Source organism: Carcharhinus amblyrhynchos, chromosome 8 (genome assembly GCF_965287045.1).
Source record: "Carcharhinus amblyrhynchos chromosome 8, sCarAmb.v2.hapA, whole genome shotgun sequence".
In the NCBI taxonomy this organism is placed as follows: Eukaryota; Metazoa; Chordata; class Chondrichthyes; order Carcharhiniformes; family Carcharhinidae; genus Carcharhinus; species Carcharhinus amblyrhynchos.
The window spans coordinates 43,432,701-43,457,432 of NC_137331.1; the positions used below are offsets into that span (position 1 = coordinate 43,432,701).

The following is a 24,732-nucleotide window of genomic DNA, read 5'->3' on the forward strand; positions in this document are numbered from 1 at the left end:
AAAGGAGCAGCCACTTGGTCAACATAACTGGAGTGTACTCGCAACAGAATTATAGATGGCTACCAATGAGTGATAACACTTTACTTTACCCTGGGAATTCAGAAGACATCATAAACCACAAAAGATAACCTCAAGTGGTTTTGGAAATCATCTGAACACAGATCAAATTACTGCCTTACTGTCATCCCTGGTGCTTCACTCAATTTATAATGTTTCTTGGAAGCAATAAAACTCATGCTAAACAATGGAACTGAAAGGATAGTGATTGCAGACTGAGACACAGATGAGGACACCAAGGTAGAATACTAAAAGTTAAATCAGAAAACAAAAAACTTCACAGTGTAACTGAACGCTGAGGACAAGTAGTTGTAGCAGCAACTAACCAAATTCTGCTGGATGTTTTAACAAGACAAAGAAAGACCAAGCATTTCTATAGCATCTTTTAGGAATTCAGGGCATCCCGAAGTGTTTTGAGCTGATTGGATTTATTGTCACATGTATTAACATACAGTGAAAAGTATTGTTTCTTGCGCGCTGTACAGATAAAGCATACTGTTCATCAAGGAGGAGTGCAGAACGTCGTGTTGCAGTCATAGCTGGGGTGTCATTGTTAGAGAGTTTAAAATAGAATAAAGTCTCAGAAGCATAAAATGAGAGTGAAAGAATTAGAAGGTACGCTGGGCACAGCTCACAAGAAGTCAGCTTCTTCTGAAGCCATCTTGAGCAAAATAAAATTAACCAATGAAGTTTTTTTTTGTGTGGTTATTTTTATAAAGGAGGGAATTCAGCAGCCAATTTGGCCAAAGCCAGTTCCCAGTTTGCTTGGTCGCTAATAAGATGATCTGTTTTTGGTGGCCCAAGGACAGGCCTTCAACTTGACCTGTGAACTATGCATTTTGTGCTTTTGAGTTTTTTTTGGTGGTGGTTTTTCAGGGATTGTTGATGATGCCATCACTGATCACTTCCTTCCATTACTGCCCACCCATGTCCAGACTTAGCTCCTACTTTATCTGTTGTGGAAACATTGATTCCCTGATTCACTGACAACTGTATTTTCAAAATCCAAACTGCTTAGCTACTGATCCTCCATTTGCTATATTTCTGCAATTACTGGTTTGCTCAACCATACCACTGCATCCTTCTTTGACATCCCAATAAAACCCCAATAAAACTTGCTCACCTGACCACTCCCAGGTACAGCTCTCAGTTCCATCCACTTGATTCTCAGGGGTGCAGATTTGAAAGGATATGACATCAACTGGTTTAAACACCCACCCCAACGTCTGGCTGTATCACACTGCACTATTATATCCTGTCCTCCTCAGCGAAAATTGCTCTTTATTCCAGGATCATCCCAGGATATAAAGATACCCGCTGGCTTTTCTCTTTACTGCAAACCACCTCCTAAAACCCTCTACCTGCCTCCTCTATCCTCACCTCCAACAATAAATGTAAGGAGCTCAGAAACATATTGTGACTAAGATTGAAATCCCGATCAGATGCCACAGGCCTCCCCCCACCCTCCTTATGTTAGCCCACCAGACCAAACATTGCTCAAGTTCTCCTATGCCCTAGTTCTGAACTTGCAGCTTTCTTTAATTTGAGCACATCTTGTCCATGAGACTTATCTCCTACCCGATTCTCACCAAGCTGCTGACCAACAAATTTCCCTCCTAGTCTCCACGGTAACCAATATGGTGAACAGTTTGTTCCCTTCAGATATTATCCCTCTCTCCTTTTAACCTGCTGTCATCACACCGCTCCTCACAAAAAAAATCTTGAACTCACCTTCCCTGCAAATTACTACCTCTCTTTCCTCACCAAAATCCTTGAACATGTTCCCACCTCCCAAATTCCTTCCCATCTGTCCCAGAATTCCAGGTTTCAATCTCTCCAATCAGGTTGCTGCCCCGGTCACAGTACCCAATCAGCTCTTATCAAAGCCACAAACAACATCCAGTGTGTGAGTGTGACAAAGAGAAACTTTCCCTCCACGTCCCTCTCCAGCTGTCTGCAGCCTCTGACTCGATGGCTGCACCATCCTCATCAACACCTCTCCACTGTCATCCAGCTGGGACTGCTCTCACCTATTTCCATTCTTGTCTATTTAATCACATTCAGAGAATCACTGGCAGTGTTCTCTCTTCCAGTTCATGTGCCATTATCGCTGATGTCTCCCAAAGATCAATCCATCACCCCTCCTATTTCTCACCTACACACTGCCCCCCTGCAACATTATCCAAAGGCACAGCATTAGTGTGCACATGTACACTGACAACACCCAGCTTATCCTCACCAACATCTCTCTCAACTCCTTCACTGCTGGTAAATTATCAAGCAGCTGGTCTCACATCCGCTACTGGATGAGCAGAAATCTATTCCAATTAAGTACTGGGAAAATCAGTGCCAATGTTTTCAGTCTCTTTCCAAATTCCATCCCTCTCCATGGCAACAGTCTGAGACTAAACCAGTCTGTCCACAACCCTGCTGTCACATTTGACACCAAGATGAGCTTCTGACACATATTTGTACCATCATTAAGATTGCCCTTTTCCACCTCTGTAATGTTGCCTGATTTCACTCATCTGCAGCTGAAACCCTTTCTTACTTCAACCATTTGAATGCATCCCTGGCTAGCTTCACACACTACCTTCCAAAGTTTGAGACCCAAGTTCTGATACCTGTGTGTGAACTCACACAAAGTCTTGTTCACCCGTCACCCCTCCCCCCAGCCTACACTGACACTCAGTTGAGCAACATCTTCATTTTAAAATTCTCTTTCTTGTTTTCAAATCCCTCCATGGCCTCATCCCACCCTATGTAATCTCCTCCAACCTCATAATCCTTTATGATATGGGTGCTTCTCTAATTCTGGCCTCTTCAGCATGCTGGATTTTAAGTCGCTCCTCCATCAATTATCATGCCTTTGAATTCCCAGGCCCCAAGCCCTGGAATTCCCTTCCTGACCTTCTCCACCACCCTGTCTCACTTTCCTTCTTGATTAAAATCTAAACCTTTTGCCAAGTTTTTGGTCCCCTGATTCATAAAGAACAATACAGCACAGGAACAGGCCCTTCAGCCCTCCAAGTCTGTGCCACCCATGAGCCCAACTAGACCATTTGTTTGTATCCCTCCATTCCCAATCTGTTCATGCGGCTATCTAAATAAGTCTTAAACGATCCCAACATGTCCGTCTCAACCATCTTGCTTGGCAGTGCATTCCAAGCTCCCACCACCCTCTGTGTAAAATATGTTCCTCTGACATCTGTGTTGAAACTTGCCCCCCTCACCTTGACCTTGTGACCCCTTCTGTTCGTCACCTCCAACCTGGGAAAAAGTTTCCCACTGTTCATCCTATCTATGCCCTTCATAATTTTATACACCTCTATTAGGTCGCCCCCTCATCCTCCCTCTTTTCAGGGAGAACAACCCCAGTTTACCCAATCTCTTCTCATAGCTAAGACCCTCCATACCAGGCAACATCCCAGTAAACCTTTTCTGCACTCTCTCCAAAGCCTCCACGTCCTTCTGGTAGTGTGGCGACCAGAACTGAACACAGTATTCCAAATGTGGCCTAACCAACGTTCTATATAGCTGCAACATCATATGCCAACTTTTATACTCTATGCCCTGCCCAATAAAGGTTGGCATGCCATATACCTTCTTTATCACCCTCTCCACCTGTGCTGCCACCTTTAAGGATCTGTGGACTTGCACACCCAGGTCCGTGTCTCTATACTCCCGATGGTTTTGCCATTTATTGTATAACTCCCCCCTACGTTACAGCTACCGAAATTCATCACTTCGCATTTACCTGGATTAAACTCCATCTGCCATTTCTCTGCCCAATTTTCCAGCCTATCTATATCCTGCTGTATTCTCTGACAATGTTCATCACTATCCGCAACTCCAGCAATCTTTGTGTCATCCGCAAACTTACTAATCAGACCAGCTACATCTTCTTCCAAATCATTTATATATATCACAAACAGCAGAGGCCCCAGTACAGGTCCCTGCGGAACACTAGTCACAGACCTCTGACTAGAAAAAGACCCCTCCACTGCTACCCTCTGTCTTCTACGGCCAAACCAGTTGTCCACCCATCTCACTCGCTCTCCTTTCATCCCGTGAGATTTAATCTTTTGCACCAGCCTGCCATAAGGGACTTTGTCAAACGCTTTACTAAAATCCATATAGACGACATCCATGCTACGGTGCAGAGGGACCTGGGGGTCCTTGTGCATGAGTCGCAAAAACCCAGCCTGCAGGTGCAGCAGGTGATCAGGGAGGCGAATGGGATGCTGGCCTTTATAGCAAGGGGGGTTGAATATAAAAGCAGGGAGGTCTTGCTGCAACTGTACAGGGCACTGGTGAGGCCACAACTGGAGTACTGTGTGCCGTTTTGGTCGCCGCACTTGCGCAAGGATATTTTGGCCTTGGAGGGAGTGCAGAGGAGGTTCACTAGGCTGATACCGGAGATGAGGGGGTTGGACTATGAAGAGAGGCTAAATAGACTGGGTTTGTACTCGTTGGAGTTTAGAAGGATGAGGGGGGTCTTATAGAGACGTATAAGATAATGAAGGGGATGGATAGGGTAGAGGTGGAGAGATTCTTCCTGCTCAGAAAGGACAGCAGGAATAGAGGGCACAGCCTCAAGATGGGGGGGATGGGGAGGCAGTTTAGATCGGAGTTGAGGAGGAACTTCTTCACTCAAAGGGTGGTGAATCTCTGGAATTCTCTGCCCTTTGATGTGGTGGAGGCCACCTTGCTAAATATATTTAAGACACGGGTAGATAGGTTTTTGGTAGGCAAGTGAATTAAGGGTTATGGGGAGAAAGCGGGAAAGTGGAATTGAGCCACTTTAGATCAGCCATGATCTCATTGAATGGCGGGGCAGGCTCGAAGGGCTAGATGGCCTACTCCTGCTCCTATTTCTTATGTTCTTATTATGTTCCTTCCCTCGTCAATCGTTCTTGTCACCTCCTCAAAAAACTCAACCAGATTTGTGAGGCATGACCTCCCTCGTACAAAACCATGCTGTCTATCGCTAATGAGATTATTCAGTTCTAAATGCGCATATATCCTATCTCTAATAATCTCCAACAATTTCTCTATCACGGACGTCAAGTTCATGGGCCTATAATTACCTGGGTTATCCTTGCTATCCTTCTTAAATAACGGAACCACATTTGCTATCCTCCAATCCTCTGGGACCTCACCTGTGTCCAGTGAAGAGACAAAGGTTTCTGTTAGAGGCCCAGCAATTTCATCTCTTGTCTCCGAGTAGTCTAGGATAGACTGTGTCACATGTTTCATACTGCTTTATAATGCTCCTGTGCAACATTTGGAACATTTTATTACGTTAAAGGTGCCATACAGCTTGTTACTGTTACACCAAGGGTTGCGTAGTTGGGAATATCTGTCCTCAAAAAATTGGGATGCTGCATTTCAGGTAGCAGTGCTTGATAGGGATCTGGATGTCACAGTATGAGACTGATGGGCATTAATTTAAAAAAGGCACTAAAGCCAAGGGGCTTGAGAAGTAGTTCTGATACATAAAATAACAGGGTAATCTTGAGACTTAAAGGTCTCCTTGCTGAAATCTAGAGTGGGCAGAATTTCAGAGATATTAGACAATATTCAAGATGCATTAAAAAAAAGGTAATAAATCTGTACTGATTCATGAAAAGAAAGTTGTTACTATGAAAGTGATTGGGACTATTTGATGGAAAAAAATAATCATAGGATCCTGATAGTGCAGGTGGTGGTCATTTGGCCCATCAAGTCTGCACCGACTCTCTGAAAGAGCATCTTACCCAAGCCCACTACCCTGCCCAATTCTCACAACGCTGCACATTTACCATGGCTAATCCACTTAACCTGCATGTCTTTGGACAAGACAGGGCAATTTAGCATGGCCTATTCACCTTGCCTCGGCATCTTTGGACTGTAAGCTGGTGGATGAGTACAGGTCTTGGCTTGCAGAAGGCATGACTGTTCTTTAAGATATCGATAGCTCAAGTGAAAGCTCCTACATTAAATAAGCTTTTAAACTGGATACTAAATTCCGTAGAAATGAGCAAACAGCACTCTCAGCCACAGCAGAATTATTTGCACCAGAGATGTGCAGTCTCTCCCCAGGCTGGACATGCATTCCTGTGTGACTCCAAGATGCAAGGGAATGCAGGAATTCCAAGATGACTAGAGGCTGCCCCTCAATGATAAATGCACTGACTGCTTTGTATGATATCAATGGAGGGCAGCCAGAGTTTGACTCCTGTGAAGAGTGATTCCATCTTAGTTCATGTTACATGTGGATCTGAATCAGCTTGGGAATTGATGGCAGCTGAAATGCAGTGTGGAGAAATGCAAAGAACATGAGGTTTTAAAAAAATGCAGGAAGGGACTATTAGTTAAATAGGACGCAAGAATTGCACATGGAAAATGGGATCTCTCTCAGGAATCATGATTGACAAAAGTTTGCTGCTTTTTCTTTCTATTAATTGTTTTTCTCTTTGATTCCAATCCTTTTCCCCCCTCCCTTTCTCTTTCTGGACTGGATTTGACTAATTCACCTAATTTCCTTCGATATTTTTCCTCTGCTTCTTTCGCAACCCTTAAATCTCATCAGTTAAGGAGATAGCCTGTTGGTTCTGTTGTTGACTGAGTCTCTCATGTCCTGTTGCCCTTGCCAGGAAAGTTATGGTGCAAGACATTTGAACTGAAGGGTGAGGGGAAGCAGTCCAATTTCTGGGATGTGTCACAAGATGCCATGCTCCAACAAGTTCAACCCATCAGCTGGCTTCAGAGTTCAAATTTCTTTGGGACAAGTGAAGTATCACCTTATGTAGAAAGCAATACACAATCTCTCACAAACATGCAAGCACTCTAACTTAAAAAACAAACCACAATATAAATATTACCTCAGGAAAGCTTTTGGAACTTGCTCTTTTGTTAACTCAAAGGAAGCTTTTGGACAAAATGTGCCACGATTTGATAAGGAAGATCACATCACAGAAATGAATGGACAAGTGCTAATGGATTTTGGAACTTGGCTAACAGCACACATGCTTAGACTCCACCATTTAAATTCAGCTTTTGTGTTGCAGCTCTGGGCAAAGAGAACAAGCTCAACCGCAGGCTTTAGAGAGCCTCTGAGGCCTGCAATAACTTTGATGCAGGCATTAAAATACACAAAAAGCAATCTGTGGGTAAATTTAATCTTTGTTTTGTTACAACCTTCTTTTGGACTGCAGAAAGTACAGGGACGGAAGGATAAATTGGGGAAAAGACAATAAGGAGTGAAAGGCACAAAATGCGCAATCACAGAAAAATATGTGCTCCCCATGGTAAAATAGCAATTAGTGTGTCGAAAATAACTATCACAGCAGCAACTGCAGGAATGCAATATGGACTAATGAGCTAGGGACGTGAGTTCAAATCTCACCATGGAATGCAGGAAATTTAAATGTAGTTAATTAAATGAATCAGGAATGGACACCATGTAACTGTTGGATTGCTGTTAAAAACTCAACTGGTTCACTCGTGTTCTTTAGGAAAGGAAACCTGCATCTTCACCCAGACTGGCAGATGCACAGCAATATGACTGACTCTTGTGAGGACTTTGTGTTATGCTCAAACTGGATGCTGCTACATTGCCCACATTACAACATGACGACATCTGGGAAATACTTCATTGGTTGTAAAACACTTTGGGATGTCCTAAAGTAGTATAGGGTGCTACAGAAGCGCAAGCTTCTCATTTCCGTGTTGATCAAGATTAACTTCCGGGATTTGTCCTGGTTCTATACTCCACGTTGAGCTGCTCCACTTCATGGAGAGAAGGGGCACAAAACGTCCAAAACAAAGCTGGCAACCAGCTCCCGGGGTGAACACTGACCTTCAACGAGACCAATTTAAAATGTAAAGTTCTGCCAGAAACTTAGATTTAAACCATATTTTGGTGAATGTGGATTTAAATGTGAAGTCTCAACCAGCCCAGAGACATAGGCAGTCAGACAGACTACGTTTAAGATTCAAACCAGTTTCCGAGAACAAGCCCAAGCCTAATAATCTGATTGCACTTAATGGCCAGCACTGCTGCGTCTCAGTGCCAGGGACTCGGGTTCAATTCCAGCTTTGGGTCACTGTCTGTGTGGAGTTTGCACATTCTCCCCGTGTCTGCATGGGTTTCCTCCAGGTGTGTCAAAGACGTGCAGGTTAGATGGATTGGCCATGCCAAATTGCCCCTTGTCAGGGAGATTAGCTGGTAAATACGTAGGGTTATGGGGACAGGGCCTGGGCAGGATTGTTGTTGCTGCAGGCTTGGTGGGCTGAATAGCCTCCTTCTGTGCTGTAGGGATTCTTTGAGAAGTCGCATTGGCTTTGACTGCAAAAATGGCATTAAAGATAAACTGCTGCTGCTGCCGCTGTCTCTAAGGTCACCAATGGTGAGACAAGTTCAAGAGATCAGAATTGGAGAGGTGTCGAGAGTGCTGAGGGTAGTAGGGTTGGAGGGTGCTACAGAGGTGAGTGCAAGTAGATCTTTAGAGCTTGGGTAGCGTCACACATGCTCAGGCTCCACAATCTAAATTCAGCTCTGTAGTGCAGCTATGGGCAATAATGGTAAGGCTATGAAGGGATTCAAACACAAGGAGGTGAATTCTAAAATCGAGATGTTGCTGGACCAGAAGCCAATGCCGGTCAGAGGGTATAGGTGAGAGATAGAGTTAGGAAGCAAGCACATTTAACGATTCTCATGCGAATGGTGCCAACTCTGTGGGGTCAGAGAGATTTCTGAGAGAGATGATGATTCTAGGTGAGAATGGAGATTGTTGCGTAGTATTCCTCAATTATACCTACTCTAAATGACTGGATTATTTTATTCACATTAGTATTAATCAATGCACAACTATCATCCTCTCTGCATTTTGCCTGGAGAAATCACACTGCTTTTAACAGGAGACATTACTATTTTTTATGTCACAAGTTTTACTTGCTGTTGCTTGCACAGTTTCTTTCTGTAGACTCCATTTGTTGAGTAAATTGACTTTGTAGTTGACAGGCAGTGCAGTAGCAGTGGTTAGCACACTGCTGCCTCACAGGCCAGGGTCCCTGGTTCAATTGCGGCCTCAGGTCACTGACTGTGTGGAGCTTGCACATTCTCTCTGTATCTGCAAGGGTTTTCTCCGGATGCTCCTGTTCCCTCCCACAGACCAAAGATGTGCGGGTTAGGTGGATTAGCCAATCTAAACTGGCCCTTAGTGTCAGGGGGATTAGCAGGGTAAGTAAATGGGGATATAGGGATAGGGCCTGGCTAGGATTGTGCTGCACATTCGATGGGTCGAATGACCTCCTTTTGCACTGTAGGGATTCTATGATACTGAAATTCGTTAGACCTGTCCCACCTCCAACTCATTAGCTAATACAGGGCAATCTGTCCAATGATATACTTGTTGATAACAGATACTCTTGTATTACCAATTTGATTAAAGCCTGGATACTAAAGTAGAGCAAATAAAAACAGAAAGAGTTAGAAATGTTCTGCAGGTCTGGCCAGCATCTGTGGTGACAGAAACAGAGTTAATGTTTCAAGTGAAATTGTATTTGGCTCGAAACATTAACTTTCTCTCTCCGTGAATGCTGCCAAATCTGTTGAGTGTGTCCACTATGTTGTTTTTATTTCAGATTTCTAGCATCAGCAGTATTTTACTTCTATTAAAGCTATGTTTCTGTTTCTGGGGCAACTGTTTTAGTCTTGGACTAAAAAAAGACTTTATAAGTTGTTATTAATGCCTGCAGAGCTGCTGTAAATGCCAAGGGAAAAGGCTGGATTGAATGTTCGGTTTACTTCTACATTCTCTGACAGGGAAGGTTGCTAACTAACACCTCTCTCTATCAACACATTAACTTCCATGACATTTCTCAAACCAATGATGAAGCTTTTCAAGAAAGAAAATATCCATATTATCACAAGGAAGTGTGGATTAACTCATTATGTTTAACCATCTTACAGGATTTTATTTCAGTGAAAGGAATCACAATAAAACCACAGGAAAGAGCACCACAGCTTTGCCAAAAAAACTCAGCACTGTTTTACCAGAACCATTATTATAGTAACTATTAACATAATTTGATTTAAACTGAGGTCACATACACAACATTTAAGTATTTCCTGCACAATATAAATTTGTGTATGACAAGTCATTTATCACACTGATAAGTTTCATGTGTCCATGAGTTAATCAACAAATTATATACAAGGCCACATAGTCAGATTATTTAAACATTACCGGCACAGCTTGCCACTTTCAAAACCTACCAACCCGTCACACTAATTTACAAATCAAGATTTTTGTCTAACAATCAAACTGAATAGGTCAAGGTTTTTTTAAACACTCAAATCCACATTGAACAGTAAGTCTTGGCTCAATGAGTGCTATTCTCACCATTGAGTTAGAATGTAATACATTCAGGTTCAACCCCATAAACATGAGCACATAACCTAGGCTGTCACTCTCGTACTGAAGGAGTGCTGCACTGTAGTGGTGGGTTGGGAATTTATGGCCTCGCTCGTCCCAAAACCGTAAAGTCCCACCCAAGGTCAATGGGCCTTTCCATGCTCCACCTCTCATCTGCTCTGATTCCCATGAGCGGGGCAGTAAAATTCCAGCCGCAGTGTTTTCGATGAGACATTAAACCACAGAACGGTGGGTCCTCTCAGGTGGATGCAAAAGATCCCATAGCACTATCTGCAGAAGAGCAGGTGAGTGCTCTGAGTGTTCTGGCTAATATCTATCATTCAACCAAAATCACTAAAGCATTCCTGTCTGTGGGAACATGCTGTTCAAAATTGGCCGCCACGTTTTCTACATTGCAGCAGTAATTACACTTCAAAGATATCTCTCTGGCTGTAAAGCAGATTTGGGGCGTTCTGAGGTGGTGAAAGATGTTACATAAATCCAAGTTCTTCCCTTAAAACAAATTATGAATTACGTCAATGTTCTGTTCATCTTCTGACTGATTCAAACCACTCCAGCGCATCTGTCTTGATGCTGCCTATGTTGTTAGAAACCATTACTGAGTGATTGCCAGATTAAACAACTAAGGAGTAACACATCTCTATTGAAAAAGCTTGTGAATAAATAATACTTCAACTATTCCTTACCGACCGCCAGTTAGAGTTTTGAGAAACTACCTGAAAATTTATCGTGTTTACATTGCAAAGCATTTGTGCTGTCTTATATTTTTAAATATAAACCCCAGCAATTTTTATGTCACACAAGTAATTTATCAATTACCATAAGCACACATTAAATTTCTCATCCATATTTTCAAATCTCTCCATTTCGCCTCTTCTAGCCTGTAACTCTCCCAATTCCAGCCATGTGCACATCCTGGATTTTAATCTTAGCAACTCTGATGACCACACCTTCAGCTGCCTGGGGTCCTAAATTTCTGAATTCCCTCCTAAATCACTCTGTTTCTTTATGTCACTCCTTAAAATCTGTCCCTCTGACCAAGTTTTTGACCACCGGTGCTGTTATCTCCTTCTGTGGTTCTGTGTCAAAATTTAGAACCATAGAATCCCTGTGGTGCAGAAGGAAGCCATTTGGCCCACTGAGTCTGCACTGACTTTCTGATAGAGTATCTTACCCAGGCCCACCACCCTCCCCTATCCCTGTAACTCACGCATTCACCATGGTTAATCCACCTAACCTATGTATCTTTGGACCATGGGAGGAAATTGGAACACCCACTGGAGCAAGAATTTGTTTAATTAATATATGAAGCATCTTGGGAAGTTTTACTGCATCAGAGGTGCTATATAAATTAAAGGTGCTATGTAAATGTGGTACAATAAGTATGTATGTAGTAGCGGAATGCTGTTAAGGCACTGCCGTTTCACATTAACAATCCCATTACAAATGGCAGGATTGCATTAATGTTGATGTAAACATTGATGTGGAGATGCCGGTGTTGGACTGGGGTGGGCATAATAAGAAGTTTCACAACAATAGGTTAAAGTCCAACAGGTTTATTTGAAATCACAAGTGTTCAGAGTGCTGCTCCTTCATCAGGAGCAGGGTATGAAGGAGGAATGCTCAGAAAGCTTGTGATTTCAAATAAACTTGCTGGACTTCAACCTGGTGTTGTGAGACTTCTTACTATGTAAACATGTATCTGTATTCCCCAGGCTCTCACTCCAAACCAAACAACAACCCAATCTTCCATACAGCACTCCTTACGTCTGCTTCTCCAGCTGCTGGAATGTCTTCTCTCCATAGGTTTATGGATGGAAAGGGATTGATTTAGGTTAGAGGGTCATTGCTTTTTTAACTGGTCGACGCAACATCGTGGGCCGAAGGGCCTGTTCTGCGCTGTAATGTTCTATGTTCTATGAACCCGACTTCACCTCAAGATAATATTTAGTCTTGATCCCCTACGTGCAAAGCTCCATTCTCAGCAGCAATGAAGGAAAGAAGCTGTATATGAAATTATGAGATTCCAGGACTCCAGAATTTCTTGTCTTATTTCTGCAAAGACTTAGTTCAAAATCAGGAATGATAGCTCATCACTGACAAAATGCTGGTAATTTCCAGCCAATCTTTCTGCCTTGAGGGCAAAGCTCCCAAGTACGTTGGCAGTCATCAAGCAGAGGTGACTTTGCTTACTCAGGCACAATCACAGGATAGAAGGCAGATGCACGTTCTATTTGAAGTAGTAGGTGGAGTCAGAGGATCAATGGGTCAGCTAAAGCTTCATTTCAAGGATTCTTGCAAGCATGACATGAAGGTTAACATTAATTTTCATACATGGGAGACACTAGCCAATGACAGAGGGAAATGACAGCATCACCTCTGAGCCAGCGTGTGCCACCATGACAACCACAGTTACAATGGCTTGGCAACAAGCAACACCATCAAAAACAACTGGCAATGCCACCTGATAACCACCACGGCACTGATGGCAGCACCCGCCTTTCAGGGGTTGGTCTCTTCAGCCAGCAGCAACGGTGCATCATTTGAACTGACCCCATCCTCAGAGTTCTGCTGTGTTTCCATCACCCTATGGAGCCGGAAGGATACCAAAAACAATAATGGAAACTTGTGTTCACACACACATGCACGCACGCACACACACACACACGCAGTGAGGAAATAGAAATTGGAACTATGCAGAGGTGTGGAAAATTTGTGACGGGCAGAAACACAGGACCAGGATGTGAAATCACAGCATCTGTGGAGAGAGAATACAGCCAATGTTGAGTCTGGATAACCCTTCATCAGAGCTTTAACAAAAAGTCATCCAGACTCAAAACATTAATTCTGTTCTCTCTCCACAGATGCTAACAGACTAGCTGAGGTTTTGTAGAATTTTCTGCTTTGGTTTCAGATTCCAGCATCTGCAGTATTTTGCTTTTATATGAAGCCAGTTGTGAATGTGTGGATTGTTCTAACTGTTAAAGTGTATGAAGTGAATGCCCTGTTTCCACATTGTAATTTCGCTGGAATTGTGTATGATGTTATTTTAACCACAGGAGTTGATCAGGCAGCACCATGCTTGCCTTCTTTTGCAACATATGATTTGTAGAGGTGTAAAGAGCAGATGGCAGGAGAAAATACTGAGATAGTCAACTGAGCTGGCATGCCCAGCATCCACACCACCATGAGACTGTCACAACAGCATTTTTTTGTTATTCATTCATGGGACATGGGCGTTGCTGACTGGCAGCATTTATTGCCCATCTCTAGTTGCCCTTGTTCAGAGGGCGGTTGAGAGTCAGCCACATTGCTGTGTACCTGGAGTCACATATAGGCCAGGCTGGGTAAGGACAGGAGATTTCCTTCCCTAAAGGACATTAATGAGCCAGATGGGTTTTTACCACAATCGATAATGGTTTCATGGTCATCAGTAGATTCTTAATTCCAGATTTTTTTTTTATTGAATTCAAATTCCGCCATCTGTCATGGCAGGATTCGAACCTGCGTCCACAGAACATGAACAGAGTTGCTGCATTAATAGTGATAACACCACTAGGCCATCTCTGCTTTTACTCTGGACAAAGAACACGGTTACCTACACCTTCAGTGGATGAACAAGAAGAACAATGAACAATAATGCCATCCCACAAGGCACATATAAGCAGGAATATACAAACCAGTTAGATTCTTCAAGTAAAAATATCAGATCAGTTCTTCATGAAACAAAAGAAAGGCTCTTTGGCCAACACGTGCTATTTTTGTGTAATTATTTCCTAGCTGGAATCGGTAAAGGTTGTCTAGTAGCTAACACACAAACTAATCTTAGCTTTAAAATTTGGAATTACCATAATATTGAGCACAGCTGGAATTCCTTGCAAAGTACATGCCTATAAAGCATAACTTTATCTCCTGCAACTGAGTGCATCTGTCTTTACAAGGATTCATTTCTCTTTCTGCTGGCTAACACACACTGCTTTCCAGCACCAAGAATTATGCCACAATCCTTGGGAGAAGACAACAGCCTCATTTAATTTAATTGTGGCGCTATAAAATATTGTCATCCTGTAGACCCAAGAAGAAAATTGGCTTCCAGATGTTTAGCTTGCTCATATAGACATGAAAATCATTAGAAAACAATCATTTCAGCCATAAAAGACCTGAAATTAAGCTCCAGATGATGAGGTAATGTAATTACGTGAAGGAATTTCCTCTTCGAAGGATTTCCTGTGGGTCTTAGTTGAAGGTTAAAAAGAAATGAAAGTTCCACATGCACCCTTTTCTGAGTTCATAACTCAGACTTCAGCTAACCGACGTTTTTTTATTTGCCTGTATTTTAACCACGTAATAAGAAAAGCAAAGCAAGACATTGTATGTCTTCAATTACTCTATTTATAGACACCATTTGGAGTAAAAACCTGTCTGCCCTCTCATGAGAGGATCTCATGGCAATCATTTCCCCCCATCGTCCTGACCAATACTTACCATTTAACAAACACTGCCAAAACAAAGCACTTAGGCAGGAATTCTCCAGCCATTCACAGCAGCAAGATTCTCTGGTCCTGCCAGCGGCGCACCCCTGCCATGGGTTTTCCAGTTGTACCACAGCTTGGTATAGCTCCTGTTCTGTCCAAACTACAAGGAACTACAAAAGGTCATGAAAGTAGCCCAATCATTCACACAAACCAGCCTCCCATCCATTGACTCTGTCTATACTTCCCGTTGCCTTGCCAAAACAGCCAGCATAATTAAGGACCCAATCACCCCGGACATTCTCTCTTCCACCTTCTTCCATAGGGAAAAAGATACAAAAGTCTGAGATCACGTACCAACCGATTCAAGAATAGCTTCTTCCCTGCTGCTGTCAGGCTTTTGAATGGATCTACCTTGCAATAAGTTGATCTTTCCCTCCACGCCAGCTACAACTGTAACACTACATTCTGCACTCTCTCATTTCCTTCTCTATGAACGGCATGCTGTGTCTGTATAGTGCACAAGAAGCAATACTTTTCACTGTATGTTAATACATGTGATAATAAATCAAATCAAATCAGTGGTGTGGGGTGGCTTCAGTGGGAATTCCCATTGACAGCAGTGGGAACTGAAGATCCTGCCACCAGCCAACAGTGCATCAACTCCTGCCACTGAGAAAAACACTGAGGGGAGGCCAGAGAATCTCACATGAGATCAGACCATCATCATATTGCTGTTGGTGAGAGTTGCAATGTGCAAATTAGTTACCGTGTTTCCTCCAACAGTAACAACACTCCCAAAGCACTTTGGAACAACCTGTGGTCTTGAAAGTTCTGAAAAATGCACCTTTTTTTTCAAACATTTAGCCCCAGCCAGACCATCTGACCTGTCCCACTGCAACAGACATTATTCGCTAAACCAAACACCAGTTCAACAGATACACAAACCTCGGTGATGGACACCCAAAACCGCCAGCCTCTCCCAGCCCCAATGTCACTTTCAGGAACAATAATCCTATCTGATCAAATTGTACCCAATAACTTGAGAAGGCATCTGAACTATCAATTTCTCTCCACCATAGATTTGAAACTGCCCACTCATTCCCTCAGCAGCCACCAGATACAGCAAAAAGTCATCACATACACCATTAATGTTGTCCATGGCTCCAGATTACCAATATGGCTAATATGACAAAGGGCTAGAAATTGATGACCCTTTGACAAAAACATCAGCTCTTTTCTCAACTTCCAGATGCTGCCAGACCTGCTGAGATTTTCCATGTTTTCTCTTTTGGTTATTTTATTTTTTAACCAACAGCAGCAGTGGAGAATGCTCTCTTCCTTGTTTTCAAATCACTCTCTGTTCTTGCATCATCCCTATCTCTGTAACCATCTCCAGCTGTACAATCCATGATTTCTGCATTCTTCTAATTCTGGCCTCTTGAAGATACCCAAATTTAATCATTCCACCACTGTGGGCAAAGCCTTTAGCTGCCAGGATTCTGAGCTCTGGAATTCCCTCAACCACTCCGCCTCTCTCTGCTCCTTGAAGACAATCCTTTAAACCTATCTCTGACCAAACTTTTGGTCATTTGTCCGAATATCCCACTAAGGTGGCTCAGCGCACATCAGAACATTTTATTATGTCAAAGGTGCAACTTGTTGTTGAGGGTACATTGTTGAACATAAGAACATAAGAAATAGGAGCAGGAGTAGGCCATCTAGCCCTTCGAGCCTGCCCCGCCATTCAACAAGATCATGGCTGATCTGAAGTGGATCAGTTCCACTTTCCCGCTTTCTCCCCATAACCCTTAATTCCCTTGTCTATCAGAAACCTACCTACCCATGACTGAAATATATTCAGCGAGCTAGTCTCCACCATTTCAATGGGCAGAGAATTCCAGAGACTCACCACCCTTTGAGTGAAGAAGTTCCTCCTCAACTCTGATCTAAACTGCACCCCCCCTCTTATTTTGAGGCTGTGCCCTCTAGTTCTGCTGTCCTTTCTAAGCGGGAAGAATGAGAAAATGCTGAAAAAATTCAGCAGGTCTGGCAGCATCTGCAAAGAGGGAAGCAGACTTTACGTTCTGGGTCAAATGTGGTCATATTGGAATCAAAGCATTAACTCTATTTCTCTCTCCACAGATGCTGCCAGACCTGCTGAGCTTTTCAAGCACGTTTGTTTTTTCTTTCAATTCCTGGCATCTGCAGTTTTTTGCTTGTATTTTAGATAAGTAATACATTCTGGGATGAAACAAGAACGCAGATAGATATATACACACTTTTAAAAAACAAGCTTCAGAAAGAGCATCTGACATGACAAAAATACTCAATAGGGGTATCATCATCTTGGCACAAGTCAAACTCTACCGAACCTTCTGTCACTGGAAGTAACACATTTCTCCTTACTTACTCCATTTACACCTTTCATAATTGTGAAATAATTGTGACATAGCTAAAACTGTGTCTTGAAAATTGTCAGTCAATAAATGCAGAAATATAATCTTTTAAAAGTTGATTTTTCAATACAGATCCACAACCAGAGTTTTGCAGTGTCAAGTACAGGCCACTTCATTGTTAGCACAGAAAAGAGTTAATAGCCAACAAGTGACAAGTTAATAATTCGAGGTTAACAGGCTCAGCACATCAATGCTGATTGATCAGCATCTCAGGGGCTGGGGTGCATCATTGGTTCCCAGGGTGGTATTTTGATTTGAAGTGTGTAAGTTTCTTTTGCGATTTTGTGTTTTTTTTAGTTAGTGTCACTTTAAGGATCTACTCCACCCATTAAATCCTCTCATTTCAGAATGGGTAATTTGATATTTAAACATTTGGTTCCCCAAAAACATATAAATGGGAAAACCAGCGGGCACCATGGTGTCTTGGGTGTATCACTGACATCCCAGAGACACATTTTAATTCGAAATGTTGTAAGTTTCCTTTGTGATTTTGTCTTTAGTAGTTTAAGAGATCATCCCCTGATTTAACTTTGTTATTTGGTCAATTTACTAATTGTTCTTGATTACTCAGAAGAGGATAACAGGGAAACAGATGATGATCAAAGGAGTTTCGTCGTGGGAATGAAGTTTGCTCTTTTTCTCAACAACTAGCCACTGGAATTTTACATTTATGGGATGAAATACAGGTTACTAAGCAGATAAACGACAAGCATACCATCAACCTAGAGGAGAACCAATCTTTTCTGTACCAATGTCATTTACTTGTTAAGTTCAGAATGAGTGCCATCATTGATAGAAGCGCTATTTCTACCCGCCATCCTGCAATTCCATACTCACTGTCATCTCCAAGTTTTGATGCATAATCACTTATGAGCTCTTCTCCAACCTCCACTATCTGCTCGCTGTTCCGGTAGTTTTCATCTCGCCATTTCCTCAGCTTGTCACGCATGTCTGAAAAATCAGAAAAAGGACTTTTGAGTAAATAGCAAAGGAAGAATATTTAATTCGTGCAAAAAATACCCCACAATAATCAGGATGTTTGGAAATGTGAAGATTTGTGAAACATGAGAATGACCATTTGCTTCAAATGCTGTTACATTTGACAGGTTGAGAACACTCCTAACCTTTCTCTAGTGAACTGCAGTGGACATTTTGCATATCAAGGCAATGGCTATCACAGTCACAACAGCATCATGGCCAAGGACATTGAAATACAGGCCTTAACCCTGTCACATCTCCTCTCACTGAAGTATCAGACGAGGGGGTGGGTTCCCAATCAAAAGAGAACAGCAGTTCCTGGGTCACTGTTGCATGACTTGAATTACTGTGTAAAGAGCAAAAATATGATAAAAAAGCCTGGAACATTCTTGGGGTGTGGATATCACAGCTAAGTTGGGCATGTGCTGTCCATCCTTAATCGCCTTTTAGAAGGTGGCAGTGAGCGTCCTTCTCAATCCAGGAACAATCAAGAAATGGTTTATATTTCCAAGTCAGGATGATGTTACTTGGGAACTTGCAGGTGATGGTGTTCCCATGCGTCTGCTTCGCTTGTTTCACCTCTAGGTGGTCGAGTTTGTGGATCTGGGAGGTATTGTAGGATCTTTGTGAGATGCTGCAGTGCATCTTGTAGATGGTACATGCTGCTGCCACTATGCATGGATCGTGAAGGGAGTGATTCCTAAAGCTGGTGGGAGGAGTGCCCATCATTCAGCCCTTTCAGCTTTCTCAGCCCAGAAGGTCAGAAAACAAATTTCAAAAGTGTTCACTCCAAAGATCTGATCACATAATCCATGCTGACATTTCTAGTGCAGCATTGAAGGAGCACTGCAGTGTCAGAAGTGCTGTCTTTTAAATGAGATATTAAACCAAGGTTTAGTCTATTCTCTCAAGTGGATGCTAAACATTCTGTGGCAGTCTGCAGAAAAGCTGAGAAATTCTCCCTTATGCCTGGTCATATTTTTCCCATAATAAGCATCACTAAAAGCTCTAATGAAGGATCAGAAGATTCAATGCATTGGCTCTATTCTCTCTCCACGGATGCTGTCAGACCTGCTGAGATTTTCCAGCATTTTCTGTTTTCGTATCACTAAAAACAGATTGGCTGTTGTGCTTTGCTGGATAACAGCAGGAGCTGCAAAAACACTTCATTGGCCATAAAGCACTTTTGAATGAGGTTGTGAGAAGAACTATAGAAATACAATTTTTTTTAATGTACTTTATCTTACGCAACGCAAGAGTAAGATTGATGGCGTGGTTTATGCCAGGTCTATAAGAAACCATTTGCCTGGCACCCAGTCCCTAAACTTCAATCCAGCAAGTGTTTGGCTTGGTGCAAGAACGTTCAAGGTCATATTCTAGCAGAATCCATAGGCGTCCTCATAAATCTTTCTCAGCCTTTCTGGAATGATCAAACCCAAAAAAAAACTTGTGATGATAATGCGTTTTGCAATAATATAAAAGCTATGAGTAATGGAATCTTGGTAGGAGATCTTCAGACAAAAATAGTTGGATTGAGTAACTGAGCTATAACTCAGGTCACCGACGAGAACATTGCAGATTATAGCTTCCAGCACATGGAATGCACAAACTGATCCGAGCACAGCCAGACTGGAGACTGCCAATGATCGGTGAGTCCACAGGGACTTCACCTTGTTTCACATGAAAATGGTCAGCGCAAGACAAGATTTATCTGTCATCAATCTTTATATTGAGCTTTCAAAATCCAGCCTGTGAGGCTTGCTTCAGTCTGCTTTTCTCTCATCTTCAAAACAGAGACCAGCATCACAAGAAAGGACAAAGGAAACAGTAATGTTAAATGTTTTAAAGTTACTTTTAAAGAAAATAAGGGAAAGATTAGTCACAAAAACTAGAATCAAAATACATAAAGGACAAAAGAGTAACTAGGATGAGAGTAGGGCCTCTTAAGGATCAACAAGGTCATCGATGTGCAGATCCACAAGAGATGGGTGAGATCCTAAATGAATATTTCTGAGCGGTATTCACTGTTGAGAAAAGCATGGATGTTGGGGAATTTGAAATGTCTTAAGGAGTGTACACATAAGAGAAGGTGGTGCAAAAGTGCATCAAGGTAGATAAATCCCCAGGACAAGAATAAGTGCATCCCAGGGTGTTGTGGGAGGCTAGGGAGGAAATTGCAGGTCCCCTAGCAGAAATATTTGAATCATTGATAGTCACAGGTGAGGTGCCTGAAGATTGGCGAGTAGCAAATATTGTGCATTTGTTTAAAAAGGGCTGCAGGCCGGTGAGCCTTACATTTGTAGTGGATAATTTGTTACAAGTATTTTGAAAGACAGGACCTACAGGCGTTTAGAGACACAAGGACTGATTAGGGACAGTCAGCATGGCTTTCTGAGTGGAAAATCATGTCTCACAAATCTGATAGTCTTTTGAAGGGGTAACCAAGAAGGTAGATGAGGGCAGTACAGTCGATGTTGTCTACATCGACTTCAGCAAGGCCTTTGACAAAGCATAGTAGGTTAAATCTCTCAGGATCCAGGGTGAGGTAGCTAAATGGATACAAAATTAGCTTGATGACAGAAGCCAGAGGGAAGTTGTAGAGGGTTATTTTTCAAACTGGAAGCCTGTGACCGCAGTGTGCCTCAGGGATCAGGGCTGGGTCCACTGTTATTTGTTACTTATGTTAATGATTAGGATGAGAAAATAGGAGGCATGGTTAATAAGTTTGCAGATGACACAGTGGACAGTGAAGGAGGTTATCTAGCATTGCAACAGGATCTTGAGATCAATTCGGCCAATGGGCTGATGAATGGCCGATGTAGTTGAATTTAGATTAATGCGAGATGATGCATTTTGATAGATTAAACCAGGGCAGGATTTAATTAATGGTAGGGCGGTGGGGAGAGTTACAGAACAAAGATCTAGGGGTAAAGGTTCATAGCTCCTTGAAAGTGGAGTCACAGGTGGACAGAGTGGTGAAGAAGGTATTCGGCACGCTTGGTTTCATCAGTCAGAACATTGAATTGGGATGTCTTGTTGTACAAGACATTGGTATTTGGAATACTATATACAGTTCTGGTCACCGTATTATAGAAAGGATATTAAACTAGAAAGATTGCAGAAAAGATTTACTAGGATGCTACCAGGACTTGATGGTTTGAGTTATAAGGAGAGGCTGGCTAGACTGGAACTTTTTTCCCCAGAGCGAAGGAGGCTGAGTGGTGATCTTATGGAGGTCTTTTAAATAATGAGGGGCATAGATCAGCTCAATAGTCAATATCTTTTCCCAAAGATAGGGGAGTCTAAAACTAGAGGGGATAGGTTCGAGGTGAGAGAGGAGAGATACAAAAGGGTCCAGAAGAGCAATTGTTTCACACAGGAGGTGGTGAGTGGCTGGGACAAGCTGCCAGAGGTAGTAGTAGGGGTGGTACAATTTTGTTTTTTAAAAAGCATTTAGACAGTACATGAGTAAGATGGGTATAGCAAGATATGGACCAAATATGGGCAATTGGGACTAGCTTAGGGGTTTAAAAAAAGGGCGGCATGGACAAGTTGGACCTAAGGGCCTGTTTCCATGCTTAAACCTCTATGACTCTAAAAAGAATTGGAAAAGGACAGCAGTTCAAGCAGAAAGGACTTCTCTCAGCAACAGAACAATGTTGAATTTTCTGGGTTTCATCGCAAGACCGACTTTCCCTCCTGTGCTTCCCAAACATCCCTTCCACAATTCATCCCTTTAATCCCAGCCTCTTGGGCAGCCTCAGTTTACTTCAGTCCATCATGAGCATCTGCCCCTTCAGCTAGCCAGCCCCTACGCTCAAGAATTCCCTACATAAACCTTTTCCCATCTCTACCCTCCTCCTTTAGGGTGGTTCTTAAAATCCTACCTCTTTGATTCAGCTTTTGGTCGTCAATCCTAATTGTTGTTAGTGTGACTTGGAGTGAAATTTGTGATGCACCATGGGGTATTTTATAATGTTTCGGGTCGATATCATTAAGTACAACACATTGTTTTATTTGAGCCAACCTTGAGAGTCTCAAACAATAAACCCTTTCTCAACTACTTGCTGATCCTATTCTAAGATACCTACGTGTCCTGCAGCCATTCCCAAGATTGCACTATCAACAAAGAACAGTACAGCACAAGAACATGCCCTCCAAGCCCCCACTGATCACGCTGTCCTAGCTTGACCAACTGCCTGTATCCCTCTATTCCTGTGTCTGTCCAGATAACCCTTAAACGTCGCTAATATATCTGCCTCAACCACCTCACCTGGCAATGCATTCCAGGCCCCCACCACCCTCTGTGTAAAAACAACTTCCCCCACACATCTCCATCAAACCTTTCCCCCCTTACCTTGAACTTGTGCTCCCTTGTAATTGTCATTTCTGCCCTGGGAAAAAGCTTCCAACTGTTCACCCTATCTATACCTCTCAATTTTATCACATCGCCCCTCAGCCTCCATCTTTCCAGGGAGAACAATCCCAGTTTATTCAATCTCTCCTCATAGCTAATACCTTCCATACCAGGCCACAGCTTGGTAAAACTCCCTCCAAAGCCTCCACGTCCTTCTGGTAATGTGGCGACCAGAATTGGACACAGTATTGCAAGTATAGCCTAACCAATGTTTTATATAACTGTAACAGAATTTGCTAACTTTTTAACTTGATGCCCTGTATAGTGAAGGGAAGCATACCATATGCTTTCTTCACCGCTGCTGTCACTTTTAAGGATCTGTACTCCCAGATCTCTCTGTGTGTCTATCTCCTGATTGTTCTGCCATTTATTTTATAGTTCCCACCTGAATTGGATCTATCAAAACACATCACCTTACGTTTATCTGCATTAAATTCCAACTGCCATTTTTCCGTCCAATTTTCCAGCCTATCAATATTCTGCTATATTCTCTGACAATCTTCACCTGTGGTGAATATTTGTAGGCCGGTATCTTGATCGACTTGAATGAAGCATAAAACTCAGCACAGACTGGTTAGGTCAAATGGCTGGTCATCCTCAACTGGAGAAAAATCAGCTTAATACAAAGTAGATCTATTCAAAAGTCTGACAACAACAGGGATGAAGCTGTTCTTGAGTTGGTTGGGACGTGACCTCAGGCTTTTGTACCTTTTTCCCGACAGAAGGTGAAAGAATGCATGTCTGTCTGTCTCTCTCTTCCCCTCTCGCCCCTGCCTCTCTCCCCTCTAGTCTTCCCCCCACAACTCACTCCGTCTGCCCACATCTCTCTACCCTCATGTCTCCCCTCACTCATTGCTCACTATGCCTCACCCATTCCCCATGCCCCTCCACACCACCTACTCTCCACATCTCCCCCCTCACCCTCTTCTGCCTCCCATGTCCCCTCCCTCTCTCCATATCTGTCTTCCTTCCCCATCCCTGCAGTGTGGGGCTCTTGGGCCAGGCTGCGGGCAGGTGGATCTGTCTCTCTCTTTGTCTCAGCGTCTGTGTCACTCACCTTCCAAGCTTACTATCTCCCTGTCTATGTTGTCCCTTTCCATTTTACTGTGTACGTCAGCATGTCACTCACCCTCCCAGCTCAGTGTGTATGCCAGTGTGTCTCTCCCACTCTCCCAGCTCAGTGTCTCCCTCTCTGTGTGCCTCTCTCTCTCTTTATGGCACTCTCTTTATCTCAGTGTCTCTTTCTCTGTGTCATTTACCCTCCCAGCTGTCTTCCTCTGGATTTCTTTGCCTGTCTCAGTGTGCATGTCTCTCTCTCTCTCTGTCTGTGTGTGTCTTTATGTGTACATCTCTGTGTGTCACTCTCTCTGTCACTCCCCCCCAGCTCACTGTCTGTGTGTGTGTGTGTGTGTGTGTCTCAGTGTGAGTCTCTCTCAGTGTGTGTCACTCACCCTCCTAGCTCACTGTTTCTGTGGGAGTATGTCAGTGTGTGCGTCACTCTATGTCTGTGTGTCACTCACCCTCCCAGCTCACTGTCTCTGTGGGAGTCTCAGTATGTGTCACTCACCCAACTCACTGTCAGTGTGTGTGTCACTCACCCTCCCAGCTCACATCGAACATCTCAGCCACTGACGCCATTTTGCCTCCACGGTCACCTGACCAGTCTGCTGACGTCAGAGGTCACAGCCGACCCAATGGGAGCGTGGGCTGTGCGCATGCGCCGCTCCTGGAGGCGGGCCCGTTGTGAGTGACAATCGACCGGGCCTCGGGATTGGTGCTGAGACTGAGTGACCTTCCAGTGGAACCGCATCGCTGAGCGGGCTGAATGGCCAGAGTGTGCTAGCAAGGTGGTTTCCATTCCCCTCCCAGCTGAACAAACCCCCCCCAGTCAGAGAGTTTGCAGCACTAAAAGAGGCCCTTTAGCC

At 43.2% G+C, this 24,732-nt stretch overlaps 1 protein-coding gene across 2 annotated transcripts in view; it reads right to left on the minus strand.

The window, feature by feature from the left end:
- emc2 (ER membrane protein complex subunit 2) overlaps positions 1 to 24,507 on the minus strand; it is a 100,830-nt gene extending 76,323 nt beyond the window's left edge. The window contains exons 1-2 of one of the 2 annotated variants that reach the window (XM_080193974.1): positions 24,406 to 24,507; positions 18,250 to 18,363 (exon numbers count right to left, since the gene is read on the minus strand). In XM_080193974.1, the coding sequence (XP_080050100.1) occupies positions 18,250 to 18,363; positions 24,406 to 24,445 (154 nt within the window). In that variant the 5' untranslated portion in view covers positions 24,446 to 24,507. Of the gene's footprint in view, positions 1 to 18,249; positions 18,364 to 24,374 lie in introns of both variants that reach the window. The other variant, XM_080193975.1, reaches the window with a different exon arrangement.
- Between the last annotated feature and the right edge of the window lie 225 nt (positions 24,508 to 24,732).